The sequence below is a fragment of the Tachysurus fulvidraco genome, chromosome 12, assembly GCF_022655615.1.
Source record: "Tachysurus fulvidraco isolate hzauxx_2018 chromosome 12, HZAU_PFXX_2.0, whole genome shotgun sequence".
In the NCBI taxonomy this organism is placed as follows: Eukaryota; Metazoa; Chordata; class Actinopteri; order Siluriformes; family Bagridae; genus Tachysurus; species Tachysurus fulvidraco.
Genome location: NC_062529.1, coordinates 12834873 through 12861334, shown reverse-complemented (window position 1 = coordinate 12861334; position 26462 = coordinate 12834873). Strand labels below are relative to the sequence as shown.

General features: G+C 36.8%; 1 protein-coding gene across 2 annotated transcripts; it reads left to right on the top strand.

The window, feature by feature from the left end:
* The first annotated feature begins 13438 nt into the window (after window positions 1–13438).
* On the top strand, window positions 13439–26219 carry c12h14orf180 (chromosome 12 C14orf180 homolog). Of its 2 annotated transcripts, XM_027172101.2 has the most exons (10): window positions 13439–13838; window positions 15180–15210; window positions 16989–17075; window positions 18238–18358; window positions 22099–22129; window positions 22452–22560; window positions 23849–24003; window positions 24103–24220; window positions 24766–24792; window positions 24984–26219. In XM_027172101.2, the coding sequence occupies exons 1-10, from the start codon at window positions 13686–13688 to the stop codon at window positions 25187–25189; spliced, it is 1038 nt and encodes a 345-aa protein (XP_027027902.1). In that variant the 5' UTR covers window positions 13439–13685; the 3' UTR covers window positions 25190–26219. The 2 variants fall into 2 exon arrangements, with proteins under 2 accessions (XP_027027902.1, XP_027027904.1); XM_027172103.2 differs by lacking the exon at window positions 24766–24792 and having other exon boundaries at window positions 24984–26218.
* The last annotated feature ends 243 nt before the right edge of the window (window positions 26220–26462 follow it).

Sequence of the window (26462 nt, the reverse complement as noted above, 5' to 3'; positions counted from 1 at the left end):
CTACATTTCCACATTTCACTATTTCATGGCGATAGTAGATGTGAAACTCACAGCATGGTTTCTAGTGTTCATATACAGCTACAGTGGAAAGTTGATTCTGTCTAGCTGCAGTTATAGCATTTGAGATTCCTCCTGTAATGCCCATTCCACGCTGTGCCTTATGGCATCAGTTGACCTCAGAAGGAGGAATACATTTATAGAAAGGTATTTTTCTGATGGGCTGTGGCCTAGATGCTCACATTTTATTTCAGTTTCTCTCTTCTCTCTCTTTTTCTCACTCTGTATCATAAGTATATAGTATAGTAGAGTACAGTAGAGTAGAGTATAGTATACATGTATAGAATATATAGCCTGTTGTAATTAATGCAGTGTAATATTATTCTAATCCATTACATATAAAATCTATAAAAGTGTTTTTGAGCACTGAATCTGAATGCCTAAAAGATCAAAATATGGAGTGAAAATTTGGACCATATCAGTATGGTAAATGTGCATAAAATTTGATAATAGCCATATATTCTCAAATTGGAAAACCAAAATAACATGAGCCTCCAGTGACAAAATTAATATTGCGTGATAATTATCATGGATTTTTACAATATGCTGAGCACATTTTTTCCTAAAGGGGAATCTGTCAGCATTTCTGCTGATGGAATTGGCCTTTTATGAGCTCTCCGTAAAATTGTCCTTTATAACAGTTAGCTATATAAAATGAAATGGCATTAGTGTTAATTGTTTTTATTTGAAATGGCCCTATAGAAAGAGACTGGACTTCAAGGAAACAGAAGCTTTTATGAAGAGAGAAAACTGCTATTCAGATTTCAATGAATAATGTACTTGAGATATAGATTGATATGTATTGACACTGAGCTGTCTTCTTTTGTTTTATAAGAGGCTAGACATTTTTAACAGATGTACAGATGGTAATTAAGGAACGCTAATGGATGATCAAACCCATCTTTTAACTGGATCACACACACCAGTAATTCAGTTAAACAAATTCATGGTAGCAGCTGTGTAAAACTAACAGATGCCGTACAGAGAGGTGCTTTGTGCTTTTTTAAATTGATAATCATTTCCCCGATATTACCGTCTCCAAATTCATTTCTACATTTTAGCGACATTTTAAATCAAAATTGCTTTCAAATGGTTACAGTGTAACCATGATGCAGAGAATAGACAAGAGAAATGAAGTGCACTTTGCGACACTTCTCCACCCAGATGTTTTTCCCATCTGTGAACATTGCAAAACACTCTTTGAATTATAATGAGTATTGGCAACACAAGTTTCCTACAAATGAGGACTGTGTGGAAAGCTGTGACCTACCCAAACCCACCCAAAGCACCAAGTGTAGCACATTTAAAACATGAGATCATTGCCTGGTGGTAATACTATTAATTTAAAGCAAACTCCACTTGTTTATTCCTTATGATCTTGGTGACAGAGGCACCAAGAGGAGCATCATGCAGTTGCATTCAGCCTTTCGTTGTTCCCCACCATACAAATCACAAGATTTCCCATAGGAGCATACTGCTGTCCTCATCTATATTTTACTGATGTCTGTAGCCTACAGAAACTAAACAAAATGTGATATTTTAGATGTAGACTTTCTTGTGAATATTAATATGTTGATTCTATAGGGCATTGCCCAAGACAATGCTATTTTATCCAATAGACTAGGCAATGCAGAAGGTCTTCAGTTTAGTGTAACAGTGTAGTCAGTGACATTTGCTGACATTCGGATATATATTACCTTACTGCATATTACCTGAGCATAAAAACAGCTTCAGTATCTTGTCTTCTTGCCTTACAGAAGTATTTTATCTTCAATTTTGGGATGATCATTTTGCCATGGTCCTATATTACTGCTCAACAGCTAAATATGTTCAGTCATTTCCCACACTTGCAAAATTTGCTTTTGGCATTCATAGTTCAAAGCTGTTTTCCCTGTAACACAAGTGGCTGTATCTCCAGATGTCAAAAATGAGCCATTATTTCTTAGATGCCTTTATAGGTTAAAGAAAAAATAAACATTTTATACATCTCATTTAACACCCCATGTGTTATATATGTAGTATTATAGCACTGAGATATTCTTACAGATAATTTGCCACGACTTCAATTCTACCCATCTGGATTTCTACATGTAGGTCTCAATATGACAACATGAAAAAGGAACATTGAAAAACCTAAATCTTATTTCAGCTTTCATCATGAGCAACAGAAAAGGCAAGAGAGATAGTCGACAGATACCGGCATGACAAGAATGGATGGCAGATTCCATTTTATTGTGCCAGGAAATCCAGACATCACAGCAGAAATAATATACACTCAATTATAGAACTACAACACTGCTTCCTATTTGCAATGTTTTATTCCAGCGTTACCCCATCCATCAGTGTAAAGGGACTTTATTAAGACTACCACTGGCCAGATGTTGTTTGTGAGGAAGGCAGCAGGGACTCTGACAAATGGAGTTTTTATTGGAGTATTATTGAACACACTGGCTATGCTAGTCTACATTACAGGTGTACGTTTAGACACCATAACTCGTATTTGATGTAAATTGTTTTAATTTTCCTGCAGTCTCTGTTTCTGAGCTCAGAACTGCTGCTGGCAGGGAGTTTAGTTGGACAGACTCACTAGATAAGATAAAGTATCAGCACAATGCAGACTATCATAGTTCTATGATGTCAGTATCACTGCAGCACGGAAGATTGTCTAATGCACAAATAATAGCTGGTCAGTGGTGGTCCCCTTTGTGGCCCCTGGTCCAGTGATGCGTGGGGTAAATAGGGTAGACAATGTATCTCTCTGTAGCAAGAGATGAGTTAGAGTCAGTGTGTAATTTCCAAAATAGGGTTACTGGTACAAATCCCTACCGAGTAAGCCTTTCATTGCACAGCATGCACAACCCATGGTCTTACTGTGACATGTTTTCCTTTTACTTCCTGCTGTTGTTTCTACCCCAGTGCAGTCAACAATTGGGTCACCCAATTGTGTCCATCTGTTTGCTGTTCAGTCTTTAATAGTGTTCCCAGTTCCTACTTTTCCTTGTCTTTCTGTGGATGCAAAGTCTCACCACTAAATATGTAATGTGTATTTCTGAGCCTGTTTTTCCTTCTTTATATTTTTATAATCCTTGTGTTTGTTTGTTTTTTTGTCTTATTATGCTTAGATGATGCTTAGATGCCCGTGCTTGACCTGATGAACTAAATATGTGCATGGTGTTTTAATTGAAAACAAAAATGAAATGCAAAATAATATGACTTGCTGGATCAAGTGCTATTTTGTAATACTTCTATATAATGAGTTTGAATATAGAAAAGCTTTACACTGGTCTAACCTGTGGTCAAGATATATATATATATATATATATATATATATATATATATATATATATATATATATATATATATATATATATACTCATCAGAATGGTACCAAGAATTATTCTGAAATTAGTAGCATCACAAAGTATCTCATAGTATAGTATGTTGGTACCAGAGCACTTATGATTAATCAAGAGAAAATTATTCCTTATTTGCTAATTCCAAACTGTGCTAATCAAATCAGTGGAATAAAGACATTTCATATACAATTTACTTTAACAGACAGTAAGCATGTGTAGCTATGTACAGTTTGCTGTACAGTTTAATTTTATTATGGTTATGTGTATAGATCCTTTGCAGCCCACAGCCATAAGCCTGGCTCATTCATAATCCTTGATTAATGCACTTAACGGTTTTCAAGTGCAGACTTCAATTAAATAACATGAAACATTTAGTGTGTAACTTCAAACATGAGAACTGACTTGAGCCTGTGATTAATTTGTGTTCTATGAGCTCCCGTAGTGAAAGAACTTGAGCTGAGTTTTCTGGTTTGTGCTAGATGACAAGGCCTAACTATTAACTACTCTTAGGTCAGACTTGATGGGGAAGTGGGATGTGTGTGAAAGTCTTCACTAATTAAGAAATAAAGAGATGTAAATTTATCTAGGAATATGTTGACGCTTCAGATATTTCAAGTGTTATGTGGTATTTTAAGCAAACTTCAGTTACTTCATGACATACACTCACACCACTTTATTACCTGTGCACATGCTCATTCATGCAGCTTTCTAATCAGCTAGTCATGTGGTGCAGTGCAATTCATAAAATCGTACAGGTACGGGTCAAGAGCTCCAGCTAATCTTGACATCAAACATCAGAATAAAGAACTGTGATCTCTGTGACTTGCACCAGATGGGATGCTCTGAGTATTTCAGCGACTGATAATTTCCTGGGATTTTTACACAACATTCTCTAAGGTTTACAGAAAAAACATCTAGTGAGCAAATAAAATAAGCACATCAACCTTCGACATTTTGTGCAGGCTGAGATGCTTTTCTGTTCACTATGGTTTTAAAGAGTGATTATTTGAGATTCTATACCTTTCTCTGGCCAGTTTCCTCTGACCCCATCAAGAAGTTGTTTCCACCCACAGAACTGTCAGTTTTTTTTTATAATTCTAAAACCTAACTTATTTGTGAAAAACCCAGCAGATCAACAATTACTGAAACACCCATACAAACCCTTTTGTGAGGAACAACCCTGTCCTGATCACACTTTTCAGGTCACAGAGGTCACACTTTTGGTCTATTCTGTTTTAACATAATCTGCATGATTTTAATGCATAGTGCTGCAGCCACATGATTTGCTGATTAGATAACTGCATGAACATGCAGGTGTACATGTGATCACCATGTAATCTAAAAACTCTGAAACAAAAAGCATGAGAAAGTCCATGAAATTAATTTACAGTATTCAAGACTGGCACAGTGGATATATTTTACTGGCTGAACAGAATGAGACTTTTAGCAAATTCCTATAAAGTGTAACACTGGAAATCAATCATGGGTTAGATTGACACTGTTTTAGAAGTTGTGAAAAATATATCGACACTTCTCTACAAAAACATAAAAGTTTATCCATTTATATTCCCTTGTCTGTTTTCATTTCCATAAAAACAGATCTATATGCTTGTGTCTCACAAGTGTTAAATCATAAAAGTCGCTGTAATGGAAAATGAAATTAATTGGCAAAAACTACAGGATCAATAATCATATTTTCTATTGCACAGGCTAATGTCACATTCTAATACACCCGCTGTCCTACCGAACAAGCCTCCAGGAAAAAACTATTTAAATGTGAAATTTACTATATGTTTTGGGCCTGATAAATCCTCAAGTGCCTCTGTGTCCTGGGAAAATATTGACAAAATTCTCTGCTTGATTAAATTTAATAGCCAAACCGTTCCCACTCAGGGAAACTGGAACAATAGTGAGGGCAATGAGTAGGAGGAGAGTTGATGATGAGAACACAAACATTTGCAGCATTTATAGTGTTGCGTGAACAGATGGTGCTGCCAAGAGTTCACCTTTAACCTTCTGCTTATTGACTTACTACTGCACTGTACCACCTTTTGGAACACAAACACACACGCACACACACACACACACACACACGCACACACACATGTACACACACATACTCTGTTTGATGGAGCATGAAGTTGGATGCTGGCCATAAGGGTGTCCAAGAATCAAGTGAAACAGTTAACCTTTTGTCCTTACTGAGGAGAGACCTCTATAAGTGTAACCACAGGGCATTTAATTCTTAACACAAAACTTTAATCATATGCCAGATTAAAATAAACCGGATTTTAAATACCCTCTGTCCTCCATTTTTGATGTTTTATGCAGCCTAGCAACATTTTTCAGATATCTAACACTTTTTTATTTAGTTTTATTCTATTAAATAAGGCATATGTCACACATCACATATTATTTCAGAGAATTTTTTGGATTATGGAAACAGTAAATCAGGAACATTAGACAAATATGAGGAAACATATTTGGATTTGAGTTTATAATTAACAAGATCAGAAAACAAAACTTGTGAAAATAGCATATGAACATGTTCATTTTCTTAAAATTAATTTTTAAAATGAATTAATTGTTTCTAAAGAAAAATATTGCCTCATTTAATTTTGATTGCAAATTTATTCCATGTCCAGAAAATGAATCACCATTATATCAGAATGTATCCTTTATGTTTTTTTATTTTTTATTTCTACATGAAACTATTTCAAGAATCAAATTATCAGAGTTCAAATCTAAGTTTAATCATAAGTCTTTGTTTAATTCTAATTAGATTTCTGCTCATTTTTTCTTCTTTAATAGTCACTAGTTCTGCTTTCTGTGTTTGTTGTTGGATTTGTTTTCTTTGAAGCCAGAACACACAGACGTAATTTATTGTCACTAATCATCCAGCATTATTTTGGACAGTAGGAGGAAACTGCAGAACTTGGAGGAAACCCACACAGGGACAATGCCAGGCATAAATCTGAGCTTAGAATCAAACCAGGGATCCTGGAACTGTGAGGATGCAACACTACCTGCTGTATTCAATTAGTGTTGCACTTCATTTGAAATGTTCCTTAGCAAATTAACAATTAAATCCTGCTACTACAGACTCACATATAGCTTCACATACACATATAAATTCCATGATGCTCCTCAGTACAATTGCAGTTTAAATAATTAAACTACTCAGATAATGACACATACATACAATGATATCATGCACAATGATATATTATTGTATATTATCTGATTCAAAACATATATTGAAAAATATTTGTATAATCTAATTGAGTGTCACACCCCCCACTCTCTCTCTCTCTCTCTCTCTCTCTCTCTCTCTCTCTCTCTCTCTCTCTCTCTCTCTCTCTATCTCTCTCTCTCTCTCTCTCAAGCAAGTGTTTTTGTGTGTGTGTGTGTGTGTGTGTGTGTGTGTGTGTGTGTGTGTGTGTGTGTGTGTGTGTGTGTGTGTGTGTGAGAGAGAGAGAGAGAGAGAGAGAGAGAGAGAGAGAGAGAGAGAGAGAGAGAGAGAGAGAGAGAGAGAGAGAGCCCATTGTCACAATGCATTGTCTAGATTTTCCCTAAAACAATACACAACTCTAGCAGAGTTTGAACAGGGCTGTTGACTCACACGGCTGCTGAGAGTCAGAGCCGAGAAATTTACCCCAAGCTACAGAACCATTATTGGAGTCCAATTGCAGTGTGAGTTAATTCCCTTAGCAATCGAACTGCTCTCATATGCAAGAGGCAAGAACAGTTTGAGAGGGTTAGCCCTTGATGGCTTCTATCTAGAACTCATTTATCAAAGCAAATGCATTGGAATAGGATGGGCTGGGGTAATTCACAGAAACGGGCTGAAGCGCTTACACAGGAGAATCTATGCTGTTAAGTGATGCACAATTTAAAGCTGCTAAATGTACAATTTTCTCATGGCTGTGAGTGCCAAGTAATACACATTCAATGAGAAACCAAGGCTGCATCCAAAATTGCATGCTGCACACTAAATAGGATGCCTGAACAGCAATGACACCCTTTTTAACTAACACACTACTTTGTAGATTCAAATGTGGTTTGGGACAAATCCCAAGTACTGTATGCGTGACAAGGAAATAATTATCTGCTGTTATCATTTCCCCTCAGATTTACAGAAGAGTTATGAGAATGAAAACTCATAGTTATTATTGCTTGATTAACTCCCCTAATATAACCTATTTTTGAATGCATAAGAGAAGCGTGTACAGCAGTGCAGCACGCCACCAATATTAATCTAGAACAGGAAAAAAAACAAAGATCCATAAATGAAAAAACACACACTCAATGATAAAAAGTCTCTCAAACAAAGATAAACACACTCAAAGATCAGCTTCAAACCCCTTACACTAACCTAAAAGAGTTTTTAAATAAGTATGCTACAAAAAAAACACATAAAAAAACAATAGATACACACAATACAAAGATGCATAGACAAAATACAAGTCAAGTCACTTTTTATTGTCACTTTTTATTGTCACATCAATACACACAATGCACACAATAACTCACTTTCTCCTTAATATATAAGTTAAACACCTATATAAAAATAATAAATAAAAAAAACACCAAAACACCCTTTAGCCACTTCCAAGTCTATGATAGTGCGCCAAGTGAAAAAAAAAATTACACATAACAACAAACACACAAAATTAGCCATAGGCAGTCATCATTGTCTAGCTATCAATTCCTGAACGAGGATAGATTGTTTCATTATTCACTACATTTCCACCAGATTAGAAGACAAATAAATGGCAGAGTTGTTTTTATTCTCTTACTTCCAATTCTCTTACTTCCCTTACGTCTTAGGCTTTCTTCTTCTGCTGTTGTGTTTGTCAGTCATTGTGTTCATTGTGTAGTCAGACTAATCTTTGCTGGGTGGTATATCTAAGCTGCTTTATATGTAGACAAATGTTTTATCATTACACATCCTCTCTCTCTCTCTCTCTCTCTCTCTCTCTCTCTCACTCCCTCCGTCTCCTTCTATCCTATCTTCCCGCTCTCCAGTCTCTCTCTCTCTCCCTTTTCTTCTTCTTCTTTTCTATCCTTTCGTCAGCCTCCTCTCACCATCTCTCTCTCTTCTCACACCCACCCCACCCATTCACTCTCGTCTCTCTCTCTCGTCCTCTCTCTCCCCCCCCCCCCCTTTCATTCCTCCTTCGATCTACCTCTCTCCATTCCTCTCATCTCTCTCACACACACAACCTTGCCCTCTCTCCTCCCCTCTCTCTTCTCTACTCCTTCTCTCTCTCCTCTCTCCTCGTCTCTCTCTCACACACACACACACACACACACACACACACACACACACACAGAGACACACACAAAATCTCTCTCTCTCTCTCTCTCTCTCTCTCTCTCCCCCTTTCTCCTTCTATCTCCCTCTCTCCATCTCTCTCTCTCTCACACACACACATGCACTCTCTCTCTCCCTCTCTCTCTCTCTCTCTCTCTCTCTCTCTCTCTCTCTCTCTCTCTCTCACACACACACACACACACACACACACACACACACACACACACACACACACACACACACACACACACAAAATCTCTCTCTCTCTCTCTCTCTCTCTCTCTCTCTCTCTCTCTCTCTCTCTCTCTCTCTCTCTCTCTCTCTCTCTCTTAAACTGAAGACCAGGATTAAGTCTTTTATATTTACACATTGGTGAAGTGAGTGAAGTCGTCTCTAAAACATATCGCGGCATACGGTCAATATGATATAACTAAGATTTCTACTAGGTTTAATAAGCACTGCTAAATAGAAACCAGACAGTGAGATGATGAATACTTATTCCATTTTATGTGGTCTCTTTTTATGATGATCTAATTTTTTATGACAGACACTAATAATTAATTTAATGATTTTGACTGTCACAATAAAAGGAACATTCACAGTGAACATGCAGTCAGAAAAGGGCCTTTAAATAACAGCACAAAGAAGCTGCTGAGCTTCAGTGTGATCCATTCCGCATTCATCTGAGCATTCCATGCCTTCACAGATTTCAGACACCTGTCAGTCCTGGCAAGCTCTTGCTCGGCACTTTTCAGCTCCGGCTCCAACTGAAGACACACAATCTGCACCACACACTCAGCCTTTCATATGACCATCATTATTTTTCCACTCAGTCAGTCTAACAGGCCAGAATCAGCCAGAGAGAGACCTCCCAACTGCACAGTAATGCAAAGGCTGGGTGAAAAAGACAGTGCGAATGCAATGAGCTGTAGTTGCTGCTTGTTATCACTCAGCAGTGAGGAAGCTGTGTCTTACAAGCAGGGTCCTTACAAATATAAGGAATGTAATTTCAGTGAAGTATTCCTGAACAATTTGACATTCATTATTCCTTTGTCATTTTTCCAGTTTTTCAGAGCTATGTTAGACATTTGGAAAGAGATTATGAAGATTATGAAGAGACATGAACATCATGTTAATTAGATCACTTTACTCACTTATGCATGTGTTCTGGTTTACTCTATAATTCCCTACACTCTGAATCTCCTTAGGAAGTAAGAACATTACAAAGAGGCTCAGGTGTTTAATGATGTTAATGTTGTCTGATGTTGCCAAGCTCATTGAGGTGAAACTGGACAGTACCATTTGACCCTTGAATAGACTGGTATTGCCAGACACCAGACAGACACCTGTGTCTCTCTTTGTCCAGTGTGAGGACAAACAGGCCCTCGTCAGGATATGCTGTATTGCGTGAAAAAAAAGTGGATATCATACTGTGCTAATTAGTGTTGACAGGAGGATTGTGGATTGGAAATGAGGACGTTAGATGTTAGGATCTGTTGTTGTCTATTATAATTGTGAAATAACAATCCTGCAAGAATATACCTTTTTATTTTTCTATTTGTTTAGTTTTTTTTTGTTGTTGTTGTTGTTGTTTTTTTTTTTGTAAAATTTCAGGCTCTGAAAAGAGAGGAGTTAGTTTTTGGGACTGTATTTGTCCAGCTTGCCATATTTGTCTCTTTTTTAATTTTTCACCTGCTTTCAGAAGGTGTAACTTAAGATGATGAAGCCGCAATGATCACATCTTCAGCAATGCTCAGTTTCAAAATATGTGATGACATGCTACAAAAAGAAAAGACAAATAAACAAGCAATATATTGAGATATTATAGAATATTCTAAGCAAAGGAGATCAAAATCTTTTACCTATAAATATCTCTAAATATATCATGTTCGGTGTGTCCCAGTGTGCTGTGTTAAATGTCCACTAGATGAGGCTAGTGTGTAGAGAATGCCAATGAACAGTTTATCTCTCTATGACAATGAAAACCAATAAGGATGTCAGAGTTTTATGCAAAGAAAAAAAAAAAGATTATGGCACAGGTTTAGTTATTGCTACATTGCATAATATAAATATTACATTATAACATATTAATGGGGGAGAAAGAATGATTAGTAGGAAGAAGATTTCAGGAGAAATGATAATGTCAGAGGTGTAACAGTAATGCATGTAAGTATAGAAGACAGTAGAAAGAGTAGACATAATATGAAATATGAAGAGGAATAAATAAGAGTAGTATTATGCCTTATATAATGACAATTACCGTGAAATCATAACATTTTTCAGTACAGCCAGAAATGCATTATTTTTTCTATAGTGTCAGAACATATAGACCTATATGTTATATAAACATATTAATTCAAATTCAAATGTATTTGTATTGCGCTTTTAACAATTGACATTGTCTTAAAGCAGCTTTACTGAACATAAACATAAAACAAAAAGTTAATATAAAGATTAATATAATAGAAAAATTCAAGATTAATATTAGATATATTCAAGTGTGTTTGTACTGTATTTATCCCCAATGAGCAAGTCTGATATAAACATCATTGACTATCCTATCAGAAGTAGATATAACAAATACATCTTACACATAACAGACATTATAGAAGAATTGTAATAACGCATTGACAGTAAATATGAAAGGCAAAACTGATACTGGCCTCAGGCATGCACATGCATGCATGTTCAAGCAGAAAAGTTACAAGTGACATAAATAGGAACGCCAGGGGATTCTGCAAAATCCTCATCTAACAAAAAACACTTACAGTGGCTTTGTACACAATACAGACCACATCCTAACATGGTCTTCCTGACACAATGGCATCTTTGTGCACTATCAACAAAATTACATAGAGCCTGTTTGTCATCTCAAGATCATACAAGGTATCATCATTGAAATAAACCAAACAGCATTAATGTTAGGCTATACTTAATAAAGCTGGACAGGATGTGCATATATGGTGCTAGGTTAGGTGATTTTTGCTGAATCATACCAAATCCTACTAATAAAAGAACATTTCTAGTCTATTTTATATTCTAGTCTATTCTAGAGTGACTGATTACTATCACATCTTGTGTGAAATCTCACAGTGAAAAAAACACTTTGCAATCTGTCAGAAACTTGGCATGTTTTCTTTTCCTCTAATCATGAACCTGTGACTCAATTTCTTTGACAACAAGACATTTTGCTAATTGTCCACAATAAGCTAATTCATGCCATTATGAAGAGCTGTAATGCATCACTAGTGAGGGTGTGCATTAATAATGAGTCAAAAGGGTGATGGTTAATCTGGCATACTTGTATGTTACATCTGATTATTTTTTTTCTCGCACAGAAAAACGCTTAGCAGGAAATAAACAACTCGAAGAATGGCACTTTGTGGGCAAAGTACTGTTGATGACTGTCCCTAAAAGTTCACATGTTCACATTTCTTCTTTCTTTGCTCTTTTTCCTATTAATTTTGGACCCAAGGAACACAGTGAAAGAGAAAACAGAGTGGTGCATTTGTGTGTGTGTGTGTGTGTGTGTGTGTGTGTGTGTGTGTGTGTGTGTGTGCGTGTGCGTGTGCGTGTGCGTGTGCGTGTGCGTGTGCGTGTGCGTGTGCGTGTGCGTGTGTGTGTGTGTGTGTGTCACAGGATGTCAATATCGCAAGCTGTATTTGGAGCCACATTTAAAGCTTTAGCACATAATAACAGAATAAACACATTTGTAAGTAGCTCTATTACACAGAATTCTATTTTTAAGCAGTGAAAACTCTAGGTGTTTTGATGCAGTCTATCATGTAGATACTGGAAGGGTTTAGTCACACTAACCTGCCTGCTAAACCTTCATCACATCAGTGTTTTCCACAAATAGTTATATTCAGATAAATTGTCAACCACCCAAGTACATTTCAGTTCCTTTTATATATAAAACCTTTATCAGGCAGTTATAGGAGTTGAACTAATTGACATGAGGAGCTAAGTGACAAGTGAGCTAAGATAGGTGATTAGAGATTATGACTGTATTTGTAGTCTTAAGACTTCTTGTTTTCACTATATGTTATGGGTAATTGGTCAAATATATCTATCTAAATGTCTGTCTGTCTGTCTGTCTGTCTGTCTGTCTGTCTGTCTACATACTGTAGGGTCTGAGTTTGAATCCTGGGACCACTGAGCCAATCAGGGCAAAGAAAAGATCTCTGACAGGACATTAGAAAAAAAATGATAAAATAAAACAGACTCAGAAGGGAAGTCGTTGTCTTCTGGCTGCCACTGGATAGTTAATATTATTTTAAGTGAAGCAACTTTACCTTCTATTGTCAAACTTGTAGAACTGTATTTAATTGTATACAAAATCTATATGTAAGTATATTGTTAAGGTGAATAAAATCTACTATCATAAAACAATTTATAACTAAATTAAAAATTAACCGTGGGACTAATACCTGCATGCCAAGATGTCTAGTATATTCAGAGCACATAGCAGTATTTGTACGGTACGATTAAAACCCCTGTTACAGTCCAGGCGCTGCTAGTGTGAAAGTGTGGGTGGAGACAGAACAGAGCTCCCCCTATCTCCCTCTACCTTCCCTTCCTCCCTCCCTCTCTCCCTCTCTCTCTCCCTCAACATCCATTCCCCCCTCCATCCCCCCTTTTCTCTCTTACTGCCTCCCTCCCTTCTCCTCTCTCTACCTCCCTCCCTCGCTGTCGCTCGCCCACGCTACCTAACCTTGAGTCTTACAGAATAGCTGTTAGAAGAGGCAGCTGTGATCTCTCCACCCACTCTTTTCAGTCTTTGCTCTTGTATTTTTTTCAGTGTCTTTTCATCCCCTGTCCTCTCCACATGCCTGCAGTGCTGTATCGTCATACATGGCACTGAGAGCTTGTGCAGCTCAGATGGGAGGTGCATCTGCTGGGTGCTGCATGAACGCGCGTGGCCGTGCACAGAGGTGGGTAGTGCCAAGCAAGGGATGCTGAACGGGGGCCGTGAGGGCCTGTTCGAGCAGGGCAGGCGCTTCCAGCAGGAGGGTGACTCCAGGGCGGCTCTGCAGTGCTTCCTTAGCTGCCTACTGGGGCTGACCCATGTGCAGAGCTTTCACTCGCTGCCAAACTGCCTGCATCAGGTGAGCCTCAGCCTGCAGGACAGAGCTTCACATCAGAATGCATCAGGATATGCAGACTGCATTCATTAACTCTACACTTCTACAGCAGGACACAAATGTGTAGTATAGAATAATCATAAGCTATTGCTTTTCCAGAGCGATTTGTATTGGTTTCTTTTTAAAAAAAGCTACTGTAATGTAAATGTTATGCACAACTCAAAGATGTCATATGTGACCTAGATTCATCTCTGCGTGTATGGCATGATGGCTCAGTCTGCATACACAGGGACAGGCATGAGAATGTGCTGAGCATTTAAACACAGTCAGTGAACAGAGGTCCATTAGCAATCAGGACACAAACAGTCATGGATGGTATGCAGTGTGTATTGATGTAATAGCACACTAACATAAATCAGGTTAGTGCTATAACATTGCTAATGAAAGCATTCACCATTAATGACAAACATGTAACATATGTGCATACAGCTAATGACATTTTAAAACACATTGCATGTCTGTTATTGTGTGATTAGTTTAATTGTCACTGTAAGTAACTAATGATTGTACTTCTGGATCAGAGGTGGACAAAGCACTGAGAAATTATACTACTGAGATAAAGTGTCAAGATCTTACTGAGTTTTACAGAAGTGGGATCAGAGACGCTCATCCTCAAGTTTCACACCTCAGTCTGGTGGCTTGTCCATTACTAGAAGTTCATTACAGATGAATCAGGATGAAAATGTCAAACTGATGTCAAACTGAAATTTGATTGATGTATAAAATACAGTCCTTGTGTGGATTTGAAAAGAAAAGTATTTTAAAGGTCTAAATAAAAATGTTAGAAGTAAAATGTTTTTTTTTTCTTTGTACAAGTATTCAGTTTTAATAATACACACGGCCACATGATCCAGCATTATCCAATAGGACTTTCCGTTTAACATTTCACGCTACTGTTTATGTCTTCACATGAAAATGCCCTTGTCTAATCTAGACTTTAAAGTGACTGTCTGATGTCACTCATTCAAATAATAGCTCTATTCTCTGATAATATTTAATCAGCATAGCCTGTGTGGACGTTTCCAAGTGTCCCAGGAAATAGGGAGACAATAAACAGTAACTTAAGCATAAAAGAATGTGTGGCATGACACAGAGTCTGGTCACACAAACAAGCTCTTAATGTTTCTCACTTCTGCTGAATTCACTAGTGCTGCAGTGTTGAATACTAGTACAAGAGTCACTAGAATTACACAGACTTTTTGTCTTGGAAGAGAAGTGTGGCTACATTTCTTTTTAAATCATAGGTTTTGATGTTTAGTATATGATGTTAGATAAAGTTGTATGTGTTTTTGTATTCTCTGTTAGATTGCTGAGCTCTTCATCGATGAGAAGAATTGTATCCTTTCCTGAAAAGGTTAAGAAATGTTGAGCATGTAGTATTCCTCTGGGTTTCTTCTCATCCACTATGGTGACATAAATTAAGGCCTAGAGCATTTTAGCATTCACACACAACTCTGCAAAACCTTTGTGTACTCCAACACTCACATATACTTAACTGTGCATTTGTCCCAGAGAAAATTGTCAAAGTTTACATTAAATCAATAAATCATTTTGAATTATTTGAGGAGGAAATAAATCACTTATTGTGGTCTACAGTGTACACATCCATTCATCTTTATGCGTTGACTGGAATGTTGTTGTCTTGTTTTATTCTCTTTTAAAATTATATGTAGATGTTTATCATTTGTTTTCATTTAACAAAAAATCTAAAGAAGAGCATATCAGATCTACAGCAAAACCTCTCTTGTGTCTGTGTATAGCCCTGGATGCAAATAGACCTTAAACATTCCAGCACTCAAAGGAGATGATTTCACTTTTCATGCCATTAACCTGCAATCAAAAATGATCAACATTTGCCCTACCTTCATTTCCCAGATCATTTCTTTATATCCAGTGCAGTGCAGTCCTTATTGGTTCTCTGTCTGATTAAAAGTCTAAGTAAAATCTCAGATAAACTCTAATAATCTGCTTGGTTGGAACAGTAAGGCCCTTAATATAGAAGACACAACTAACCATGAGCATACTGTACTTTACCTTGACTGTGTGTAGCAAGGTTGATTTTAATGTTTGTGTGTAGGTTTTATTAAGACTGGCTGAATGTTCATATGATTATCATTTCACCTCAACCACGGGCAAATTTCTAGAGCAAAGCTACAATAATATACAGATACAATAATTTGAAGCACAATATTTAGTGCACAATTTGAATCTGCATACACATGTGATTGTGATAGCCATCGATTCATTATAATAGAAGAAACTGGGAATATACAGACTGTCAAAATTCAGTATAAAGACCATTTTATATTAGCACTTTGGCAAGAGCGACACAAACAATCTCTAATGACGAGTCACATATTAGATTAAACACAGGGTAATCACATTCCTAATTTTAGGACAGCTGGGATCTGCTAACATGCCGTGGCATCGGTGCTGGTGGTTGCTTAGCTCTGAGTGTTTGCCTATGAGTCAGACATCTGAAAGATCAGTGGTGCTATCTTGGAATCAGATGCTGTAATTATCCTTCTGTCACATTTTTCCAGTCTGATAGAATGCTAAGTTGCCTGGAATGATTTTACTTGGCATTGACAGTCGACCTCAGTGAATAGCACAGGTATGCAATTGTACACATAACAGTGCCAGATATTAATAATCAAGTTATGTTCATAACATGCCATACCAAAATAGAAACTTTTCTAGTAATATAAACCTACTACTAGCCAATTCATATCTATTTTAAGTATATTTTCCTTATGCTCAAACACTATTCTCTTACAAAGAGATTTATTTTTGTCCCATCTGCCTGCCTTTGTCTATGTAAATACACTTTAAATACTATGTCTATTAATAGTGTCTGGTAATAGTTCCAGCACATGCTTTATGTCTTTCTATGGTGCAGACAACACTGCCCAATCACAACCCTCTCTGAGGTGTAGAAAAGCAGCTCCACTGCTTCATCGGAGAAAGAATTGTATTGGAACAATACATCACATGTAGTAGCTGTGAATGTTTTTATTTATTTATTTAAATTGATTTTAAGAGCCTGGATGTATGTCCTAACAACTCAGCACTTTTCATGATAAGCAAGTCTGCTCCTTGACTCATATAAAACAGATGAGAAAGCACTGCAGTTCATTCAGGCAGAGAAGATGTTCTATGAGGTGGCATTGATCGAACTCACGGCTCTACAGAGAAGCACAGGCAAGTCAGTTTAATGATTCATCCAGCAACTCCTTCATAGTTCTCTCTGGTTCTAAGGATCATTTATTGTTATGGTTTAAGCTTATTTAAAACATTTTATTATGGGAATGCCAATACTGTATTACAGACTTAAATAGTCTGTTAAAAAAGAACCATAACGATGCTTTTGGGGTTGATGGGCATGCATTCACTAGAATGGCAATGTAAATTATTGCATTTAAACTTTAAAAAAAAGGGAAGTTTTAACTCCCTGTAGAGTGCAACAGTGCATTTAGCCCACGCTCATCATAATTTACTGAGCAAGAAAAGCCATTTGTCTCCTCGTCTGATGCATGTCAGCGTGGTGTTGTCCTAGTTGTCTGATGTTGCTGAAGCAGCACGCAGCTTGTGTGTGTGTTCAGAAAGAAACTGTGCATCACCACAGACGGATAAATGGCTAGTCTTCTCATTTCATTCAAGAGCCGTTGGAGTCTGGGATATACTGAAGCCTGACTCAGCACTTGCCAATTGTATTGCTGTGACTGCCTCCCTGTAGAGAGGACTGCTGTTTTACTCAATGAGACTCCAGTGAGTAGTGTCACGATAAAGATCTGCTGCCTCTTGAGTCTCATATTTACAGAAGCCTGCTGTTTGGAGCTCTCTAGTTTGGCAACTCTATGCAATGTTTGCAATTTTTTCTTTTCTGTTTATTTTATATAGTTAACAATATTACTTTCTCCTTTCAAGCCTGGTTGGACAACCATGCATAGAGTTAACATATAACGTTTCATAAATATATATAGTATATATATAGTTAAAGTTTTAAAAGTTTACAAGTAGTTTATTTTAAGATATTAAAGTTTTGGGGGTTTTTTTAGTTTTTTTATCAACCTGACATATTCTTCAAAATGTATGTTGTTGGTTTTTACCAGTATTCTATTCTTACTTTCCCTCTTGATAGTATTTGAAGTAGTGTTTGCTAAGTGTGTGACCATGTGTGCCTAAGAACATTTGAATATCTGGGTGTGGCAAAATCAGGTGTCCTGTCCTTCCTTTCCCTCTCTCTATTTCTACATAGTCTGGTTCCTTCTTGTGCTCGTGTGGCGTGTCCTCAGACCGCTGAAGAGTTCTGGCTTTCGTGGCATACTGGCTTGGGTTTTCTAACTTGATGTTTGTGTACTAGGCACTCAGGAGGAAAGTACACTGGGTTCTCCAGGATGGTTCTCCCAAGAGGAGTTATCAGCACAGGCCTCGCAGGCCCAGGATCTTGAAAGGCTGGCCCAGCTTTGCATCATGAGTAAAAGGTACAAATTTTTCTAACCATCGTTCAGATGAAAGTGTATAATGTGTCTATTTGTGTAAAGGGTATGATGTTGTACCATTTTCTTCATTATATATCATTATTTTATTATTTGAAATGTTTCTGTGTTTTGATAGAAATCAGAAAAATCTATTGAAGAGCCATCAATTTAAATTTACATCATTAAACGGCTGTTAACAGAAAACGCTCTACTGATAGTAATGGTTTAGTGGAGTCCCAAAGGATATGTGGTGAATAATTTGTAAAATAGGAAGTCAGAATTTTGTCCTATGTGTATTATAGTCCTATGTGTATCTAGTGTAGAGTACTAGGGTCTGCTTTGTCCTATTTTGTGCTACACTATGTTTTATTATTATCTTTAAGTATTTCTAAATCACTTGAGCATTTTAGCCTTACACTTACAGCTATAACAGATCGGATACCCCATATAACACTACTAACAGATTTGACTACACCATATATTAACATTTTTATGTAAATTAACCGATTTTAAATACTGTTACATTTAAAATTTAACACTGTTCTTTTAATTTAGTCTATATCCCTAAATTACATATAGGAATTAAGGAATAGTGAGAAATGTTATAATTTGATTTCTTTTATTCAGTCAGTGTAGAGATAATCTAATTGTAAAAGGCAAAGATATTTGCACTTTAGCACTAATTATGCATTTGTAACATCACATTTATGTTTCACTGTTAAAACGTAAGAGTCTTTATCTGTTGGCTAAACAGGTTTCAGTCTCTACATGTTTCTGCTTATTATAAACTCACCGCATTCATTTAGAGCACATTGAGGACTTAAGAACAACCAGTTAATATGTTATACAAAGATTTTAGATTTCCTTTTACAATTACTGTTGTGTGTCATGGAGCATTGTGTGTGTGTGTGTGTGTGTGTGTGTGTGTGTGTGTGTGTGTGTGTGTGTGTGTGTGTGTGTGTGTGTGTGTGTGTGTGTGTGTGTGTGTGTGTGTGTGTGTGTATGTATGGAAAATGGAAAATGGTTGATTAAACTGAACCACAAAGGTTAAAAAGACAGGAAAGTGATGAGTGTTATGTGACTTCACAGGCTTCAGGTGTTACTAGGGCACCCTCACACTGGTATCCTGTTTCCTCAGAGGGATTAACATAGCCAGGGAGAACTTTTATGGCCACCATGTACTTTACACTTGGACACAGGGATCCATGCTTATGCCCACCTTTGTTGCCACTGACTACAGACTTTAGTCTTTTTGTAACATTTAACATTATTCTGCAGAGGATGCAGAACTGACGCTAAAATAATTCAGCTGACATTAAATATATATAAACTGTGATATAAATTTTTTTTTCTTGAGCTAGAGTTTGAAAACAATCATTGTTTTATGTGAACAAGGACACAGGGATACATGTTAGTATTTGCATTGTAATCTTTTAATCTTAGCCTAGGTACAGAGGGTCAGGTAACAGTGGAAAGCACAAAAGGGCAGTGATTCAGGTTGTTCACGCACGCTGAAAAAGCAGGTACCTTTATTTTCAGTTTCACTCTCCAAACATAAACACTCCAGCTCAGCGGAATTTTCTTATGAACTGTTAAGGGTGGTGTTTCTTTAAAGTCAGAAGGACCATGTGTTGTGTTTAAAAAAAAATCACAAAAACATACTGTACGTTCTTAGCATTTTTACTACTGCAGCTGTGTGTTGATTCCAGGAACTGCAGTCAGCTATTGGTGAAGTGAGACACTTTTAGAGTCGGCCCATTCTGTGCCTGCAGTTTTATCTCAATTTGCATCTGATAAAAATAGAAAAGGTAGTCTGACATCATCAGCACTTGGCTCAGGTGTAGCGAACTGCAAACATTTGTAGGATTGCTAAAGCCATCCTTCAATATGCACACACAATTTTATTTGCTCACCCCACAGGGTGAATAAGCCTCTTGAATCTTTCAGTGAAGCGATGGCTAGCGGTGCTGCCTCACTGAAGGCATTCTCTTCTGAGAGCCACTGTGTAACTGCCGATCACATGTCCCACATGAACAGTCCAAAACCAAGCAAACTGACACCAATCCATTACTAAGTGAAACTGGATTAGGGTTAAAGAATAACAACTTTGAAATCAGCCTCGCAGAGAAAGAGCAGATGTACAGGTGAAATGCAGACGTGATAGGCCTTAACCATGCATTTTAAAAAAGGATATAGAGTATTCCATAGACAGCAATAAGACAGCAATGTGTGCATACCATGTATACCTATGAAAGACTCACAAACCAAATGTGATGGAAATTAGAGTATCAAATAACCTGGGCAGTGTTTATCTAATACATCGCCCTACATTGCCATCAAACATGGAGATGTCCTGTCCTTGTGAAAGGTCACACATCCTACTGCCTCTACATTTACAGTTACATTTAGTCATTGACCAGACAATCTTATATTCAAAGTGACTTACAGAACAATATAAACTAATCTAGCTAATCTGCATGGCCTCTATTAGACATGTCAGCTGGAATCAAATTGCATGTGTTTTAGGATTCATAATACACTGAAATAGAAGCACATACCTGACAATGCAAAGCCTTGTTGTTGTACTTTTACAGAAGGTATTTGTATGTATGTAAGTGTGCCAGATCACATTGCCAAGTTTCCACCATGGATTAGATGTAATCTTTTTAAATGAACTACTGCAATGCTATTTTTAGTCTCATGTTATTTTTGTCCATTCCAGTCCATGACACTCTTTTGGTGCATTTGGTGCCCAAATATACAAATACAAACATCTAAATACACTACATATACAGTTTATCATGCACTATAAATATATAGTGTAAAGTTGTGCTATGATGTAATAGAAAATGCTACTGTATAAATCTCTCTCACATTATAAGAAGATCATTCAGAATTTTCTCAGGGATGACCTGAAATGAGGCCTTTGTTGAATTCAGTTGAGTGTTTCCTAAATGCTGAGTTATTTGTATCAGCAACATATGGCCTTCATCACCAGTTTAATGCTCTACAGTATTGCCAAATCTTGCTGTTCTGTACAATGTTATAATTACAAGCACAAGCTACTAGCTGACAATAATGAGTTTTCATGCTATAACAGCTTAACAACTGAATAAATGCCTTACCAGAACTCCATCATACCAGATCATACCATACTTTTGCAGAAACCTTCTTTAGACTTTTCTCTCTCTCTCTCTCTCTCTCTCTCTCTCTCTCTCTCTCTCTCTCTCTCTCTCTCTCTCTCTCTCTCTCAAATATGTTTGGCTGAAGGCTTTAGTCTGTTACCCTGTAATCATACTTGCCTAATGCATACACATTTTCTGTTAAATCTAACCTGACCTTCCAGACAAAGCACAGCCAGTGAATTACATTTCAGATCTATAAGAGTGACTCACAGCAGCTCAGAAACACCATATTATAGACTTTTCTTTCCTTATGACTGTGTAGTCGTTGTAATGGTTGTCTTTTTAACTAAAAACCTTATCCACTGTAGATTCAATATAAAAAATATGACTAACCTGTTCTAGTATACACCACTGCTTGTGTCAATTTTGACTGTTTTATGACAATGAAGTGATTACCATGTGTGTTTTACTTACACAATCACATTATGAACCCTAGACAATGACAACATAGGAGTCTTCAGGGTGTATATTCACAGTACTGTTTAATGTACACTTATTTTTCTATGAGAATGTTTTTTATTGTCCCTTATTTCCTTAAACAAAATGTTTTCTTTTCAGACCCCATCTTGCTTTAGAGTACAGCGGCAAGGTGTGTATGTATGTATGTATGTATGTATGTATGTATGTATGTATGTATGTATGTATGTATTTATGTATAGTATGTATGCATGTATGTATAGTATGTATGTATGCATGTATGCATGAATGTATGTATGTATGTATGTATGTATGTAATGTATGTATGTATGTATGTATAGTATGTATGTATGTATTGTATGTATGTATGTACATATGTATGTATGTATGTATGTATGTATGTATGTCATGGTACCTGCATGAAGTACCAGTAAATAAACCCTGAAGTAATAGTAGTATTATTACAGGTTTTATATTGTCTCTGTTTGTTTTAGGCCACAAAAATACACCAACGAGCATTTGGTAATGATCACCCCATTACAGCCAGGAGCCTGGAGCTACTGGGCACTGTCTATGCTGAGATTGGCAAGACTGAATACACAGGTACAATAAGCTGCTGGAGGAAGTTAAAATGTTGTCGTGCTACATTAATTGTTCAAACTAAAACTAAAATTCCCCTTTATTAAAATGCCAGTTTTTTTTAAATCCCAGTTTATTATCATTTCAATAGAGTAATTAAAATATATAAAATATATCATTACCTTTTTAAAAAATTGACTTAATTAACTAAAATAGATCTACTGATGTAAACAAAATTAGAAGAAGTATTCCTCTTTTTTATTTTTTATGTTGGTCATATTGTTTTTCTACTGTAGCTTTTTGAAGATTTAAGGGGAGAAATGCAATGCTTCTTGTTTCTGTTATGCTGGGAGGCATGCCAGATGCTGTTCCACATGGTTATAAAAAAATATAGCTTATGTTCATCTGAGCTACTGAGTCAAGCTTTTTTAAGAAAACACTTTCAGTGCAGCATCTTCTGTACAGCTCAGCATCTTGGTACAGGTGCAGAAGGTACAGCCTGCTGAAAAATGAGAGTATATTAGCCACATCCTCTGCTTATTACAAAGATCACAAACTTTACACAAGAGGAATACAAAAATAGCTGACCTCTGGCAGACTTGCTGGGATTTAAAGTGAAGAAAAAGAACAGTCACACATTAATTACTGTGTACACTATATATTACTTTAGTCATTACATTGCATTACTGTCACAACCGGAAGCGGAAGGAGACAGACCCGTATGCAGGATAGCTTCAAAGGAAAGGGGTTTAATAAATGATAAAGACAACGACATAAAGACGATAATAAAAGCAATACAAATGAAGACACGTAACATAGACTAGACATGACGAGGGGTAAACGTAACTAATGATTCCGCGCTGCACTCGGCAACGCGGCTCACTTAAATATAAAAAGACACGATGACACAATAAGGATCAGGTGTGAAGACAGGGAGGGGCAGACGAAGGCGGGGCAGACACGTGACGAAGAAGGTAAACAAAAACAGCACGTGGCCAAAAGTCCGGGTTGAGTCCTGACAATTACTTACTAGTAAACTTTCATTTTCCAGAAGATTCCTGACGTTTTTTTCATGTCAACGTGTCCAATGTGATGTGATGAAGTCCTGGAAAACACAGTCCAGGCTTTTGCACATAATTTGAATACAGCTGAACACCAACATTCTTTCAAAGACTTTACACAATACCTTTTCAGCTGAAAATATATATAAAAATCTGACAGGGAAAGCTTTTGCTCATAAAAATGTTTCTGTATGCATTGTGCTTTAAATAATGAACTAAAAGTGCTTCAATACTACTTTCTCATTTTACAGACTCATTGGGTCAGTACATGTCAGCTATGTCAAAATCATCCTCAGCCTTTGAGTCATACAACAGTACACTCAATGGTTTCACCCTCAGTGATAAAGACTCTGAGCACTTGCACAGAAAATACCCACATCTTCCATCAGACACTTCAAAACCAAAGGTAATGATATTTGTTGTTTGCACTGTTGGTTAATAAGGGAGTGAATTAAATAATAGCTCATGCACCAAGAAAGAATCATTTTCATATCCCTGGCTATAGGTCGTCGACAGTAAGATCCCCACCTCCATCCTAAAGAGGACCAACAAACCATTCTTAAGTCAGAGACGGAAAACAGAGAGGCGCGTTCGTTTCAGTGAGCCAGAGATTACTGTTCATGGTAAGTGACTAAACTGAAGACCTGCAATTCACTCTAAAGTGAGAGCTATATTATTAAGAACTAGTCTTGAAACTAGAAAATAAGTAAAGTAATTTAAGGTGTTGTGACAGATCTTTGCCTGTGGGACAGAATTTAATAAATCTACCAGGTTCAATAGCACACGTACATGTCCAAGTGAGTTACAAACATAATTAATTATACATGCAATTATACATGCAAATGAGGTACTATGTAGTGTAGTCTGTGCTATTATTTTTATGACAGGAAGACAATATATAGTCTGGTCTAATGTGCTAGCTGTTTCTTCTTTAGGAATACACAGAGCTTTCATGTTTCTCTTTGTGTGCCTGTAATATATCTCTTTATTTTTTGATATTTTACAAAGGCATTCAATTTAAATGGCAACATGACTACACTGTGATTGATGAATATTGTTCTTCCAGCTGCTGTTGTCTTTAGGCATGTTTTATCTAAGCTTTGAAAATCTAATAGTTAGATAAAACAATCCAAACCTAAAGTGCTTTTTCATTACTTTGGATTCCCAGACATTCCGTACTATGACTCTTTGGGAGGTGAGTGTATTGTGTATTGTGTCGTTGAACAGTGATTATTAATGTAATGTGCATGACGTATGAGATCATCTTGCACTGACACATTCTGTTGTCAAAAATAAGTGCATGTGCACACCTGAACTTCACCTTGTTTTCCAGTTAAATAGCTGAGAGTTGCTGCTTATTACCTCTGTGCTCTCTGCCGTCTGCAGGATATGACTCGTCTCAGAGCCGACCTCATCTGGCCCTGCTTACATGTCTGTTCCTGCTGCTTTCAGCATTGGGTTTAGCTCTGTACTGCACACACCGCCGTCGGCCCCATCGAGCCTGTGAGGAACTACAGGCAGCACTCGCTGTCTATCTGCTGAGGTTCAAACAAATCCTGTGGGGCTGCTGGATCTGGCTGACCATGCAGTGATTAGATCAGACTACCAGTGGCATCACTGTTCTCTAGCCATGCTCCCATGAATACAGAAAGCCAAGCGATGGCACAGCATAGACTACAAAACTGAGACTCATGGTTTCATGGAAGAACTTTGGAATAATGAGCACTTAAAGTAAGACCCTTTATTTGATGGTCCCCACTGAAACTGAAAATGCCTTCAAAATCCACTTATGAAAAACATGTAGAGATTTGCACGCCATCCACAGATGGCATTCTTATGCCCTTTATGATTCAATGCCATATTCTTATTTAAACTGTAAGGCAGATACATTTCCAATTTATATATATGCCCTTGTAGCACTTGTTTTTAATAATATCTGTTACCACCTATTCAAAGACTGCTCATAGGAACATTCAAACAAAATCTTACTGTATTAAAGCTAGATTTAGTAGGAAGTTTTTGATCATTTTTTAAATTAATATACTGAGTATGATGAATGTCCCACATAATTACACAGATGCACTTTTGCAGCTATGCTTCTCCATAAATCACACACATCTCACCAAATATTTTTTGTATTTACTGCAGCTGTCTATATAGAATGCAAAACTCTATTATTTATTTCACCATTAATCCGACATACTTTGAATAGTTACACTTGTAAATAGAAAATATTGATAGGTAGTTCATAGTGTATTTGAATGTACATAGAATCACTCAATACTCAATATGACTCAGTTTCAAATGATCAGACTTTGGCGTAATGTTAAGCACAAATGTTTACTAAAAAAGGGAAACAAACTGTTTCACAGTGTAGCCAGCCATATTTTCTGCCAAGTCAGATTTACTTCATTACTCAAAGGGCATGGAAATTTTTATTTTACAAAAATCCAGAGTAGTTTTTAATTATTTCTATGTTTCTCTTTTGAGTTTATTTGTGAAAGAACCAGCTGGTGTGTGTGTCTGTCTGTGTGTGTGTGTGTGTGTGTGTGTGTGTGTGTGTGTGTGTGTGTGTGTGTGTGTGTGTGTGTGTGTGTGTGTGTGTGTGTGTGTGTGTGTGTGGTTTGGGTGGGTATAATTCTTCTATTTATTTTAATATTTTTGTATTTTGAACTTTTTCCTTTTTTTAATAATTTTTAATTGACCTCATTCTCTGTGATTTTAATTATATAATGTTTTATTTTATGTTAAAGGCGATTTTAAACCCTTTAAAAGTCAGTGGTAAACAGATATAAATAGGCATTCAGTACCAACTATGATCAAATGTTCAAGCAATAAAATGTCCTTTAGCATTTTGGGGCCCTG

What these genes read in the sequence shown, in the direction of transcription:
- c12h14orf180 (XM_027172101.2), top strand. Translation starts at nt 13,686, where the DNA reads ATGCTGAACGGGGGCCGTGAGGGCCTGTTCGAGCAGGGCAGGCGCTTC. An exon ending in CTTCATCGATGAGAAGAATT is followed by an intron (nt 15,211 to 16,988) that starts GTATCCTTTCCT and finishes CATATAAAACAG; the next exon opens with ATGAGAAAGCACTGCAGTTC. An exon ending in GTACTATGACTCTTTGGGAG is followed by an intron (nt 24,793 to 24,983) that starts GTGAGTGTATTG and finishes TGCCGTCTGCAG; the next exon opens with GATATGACTCGTCTCAGAGC.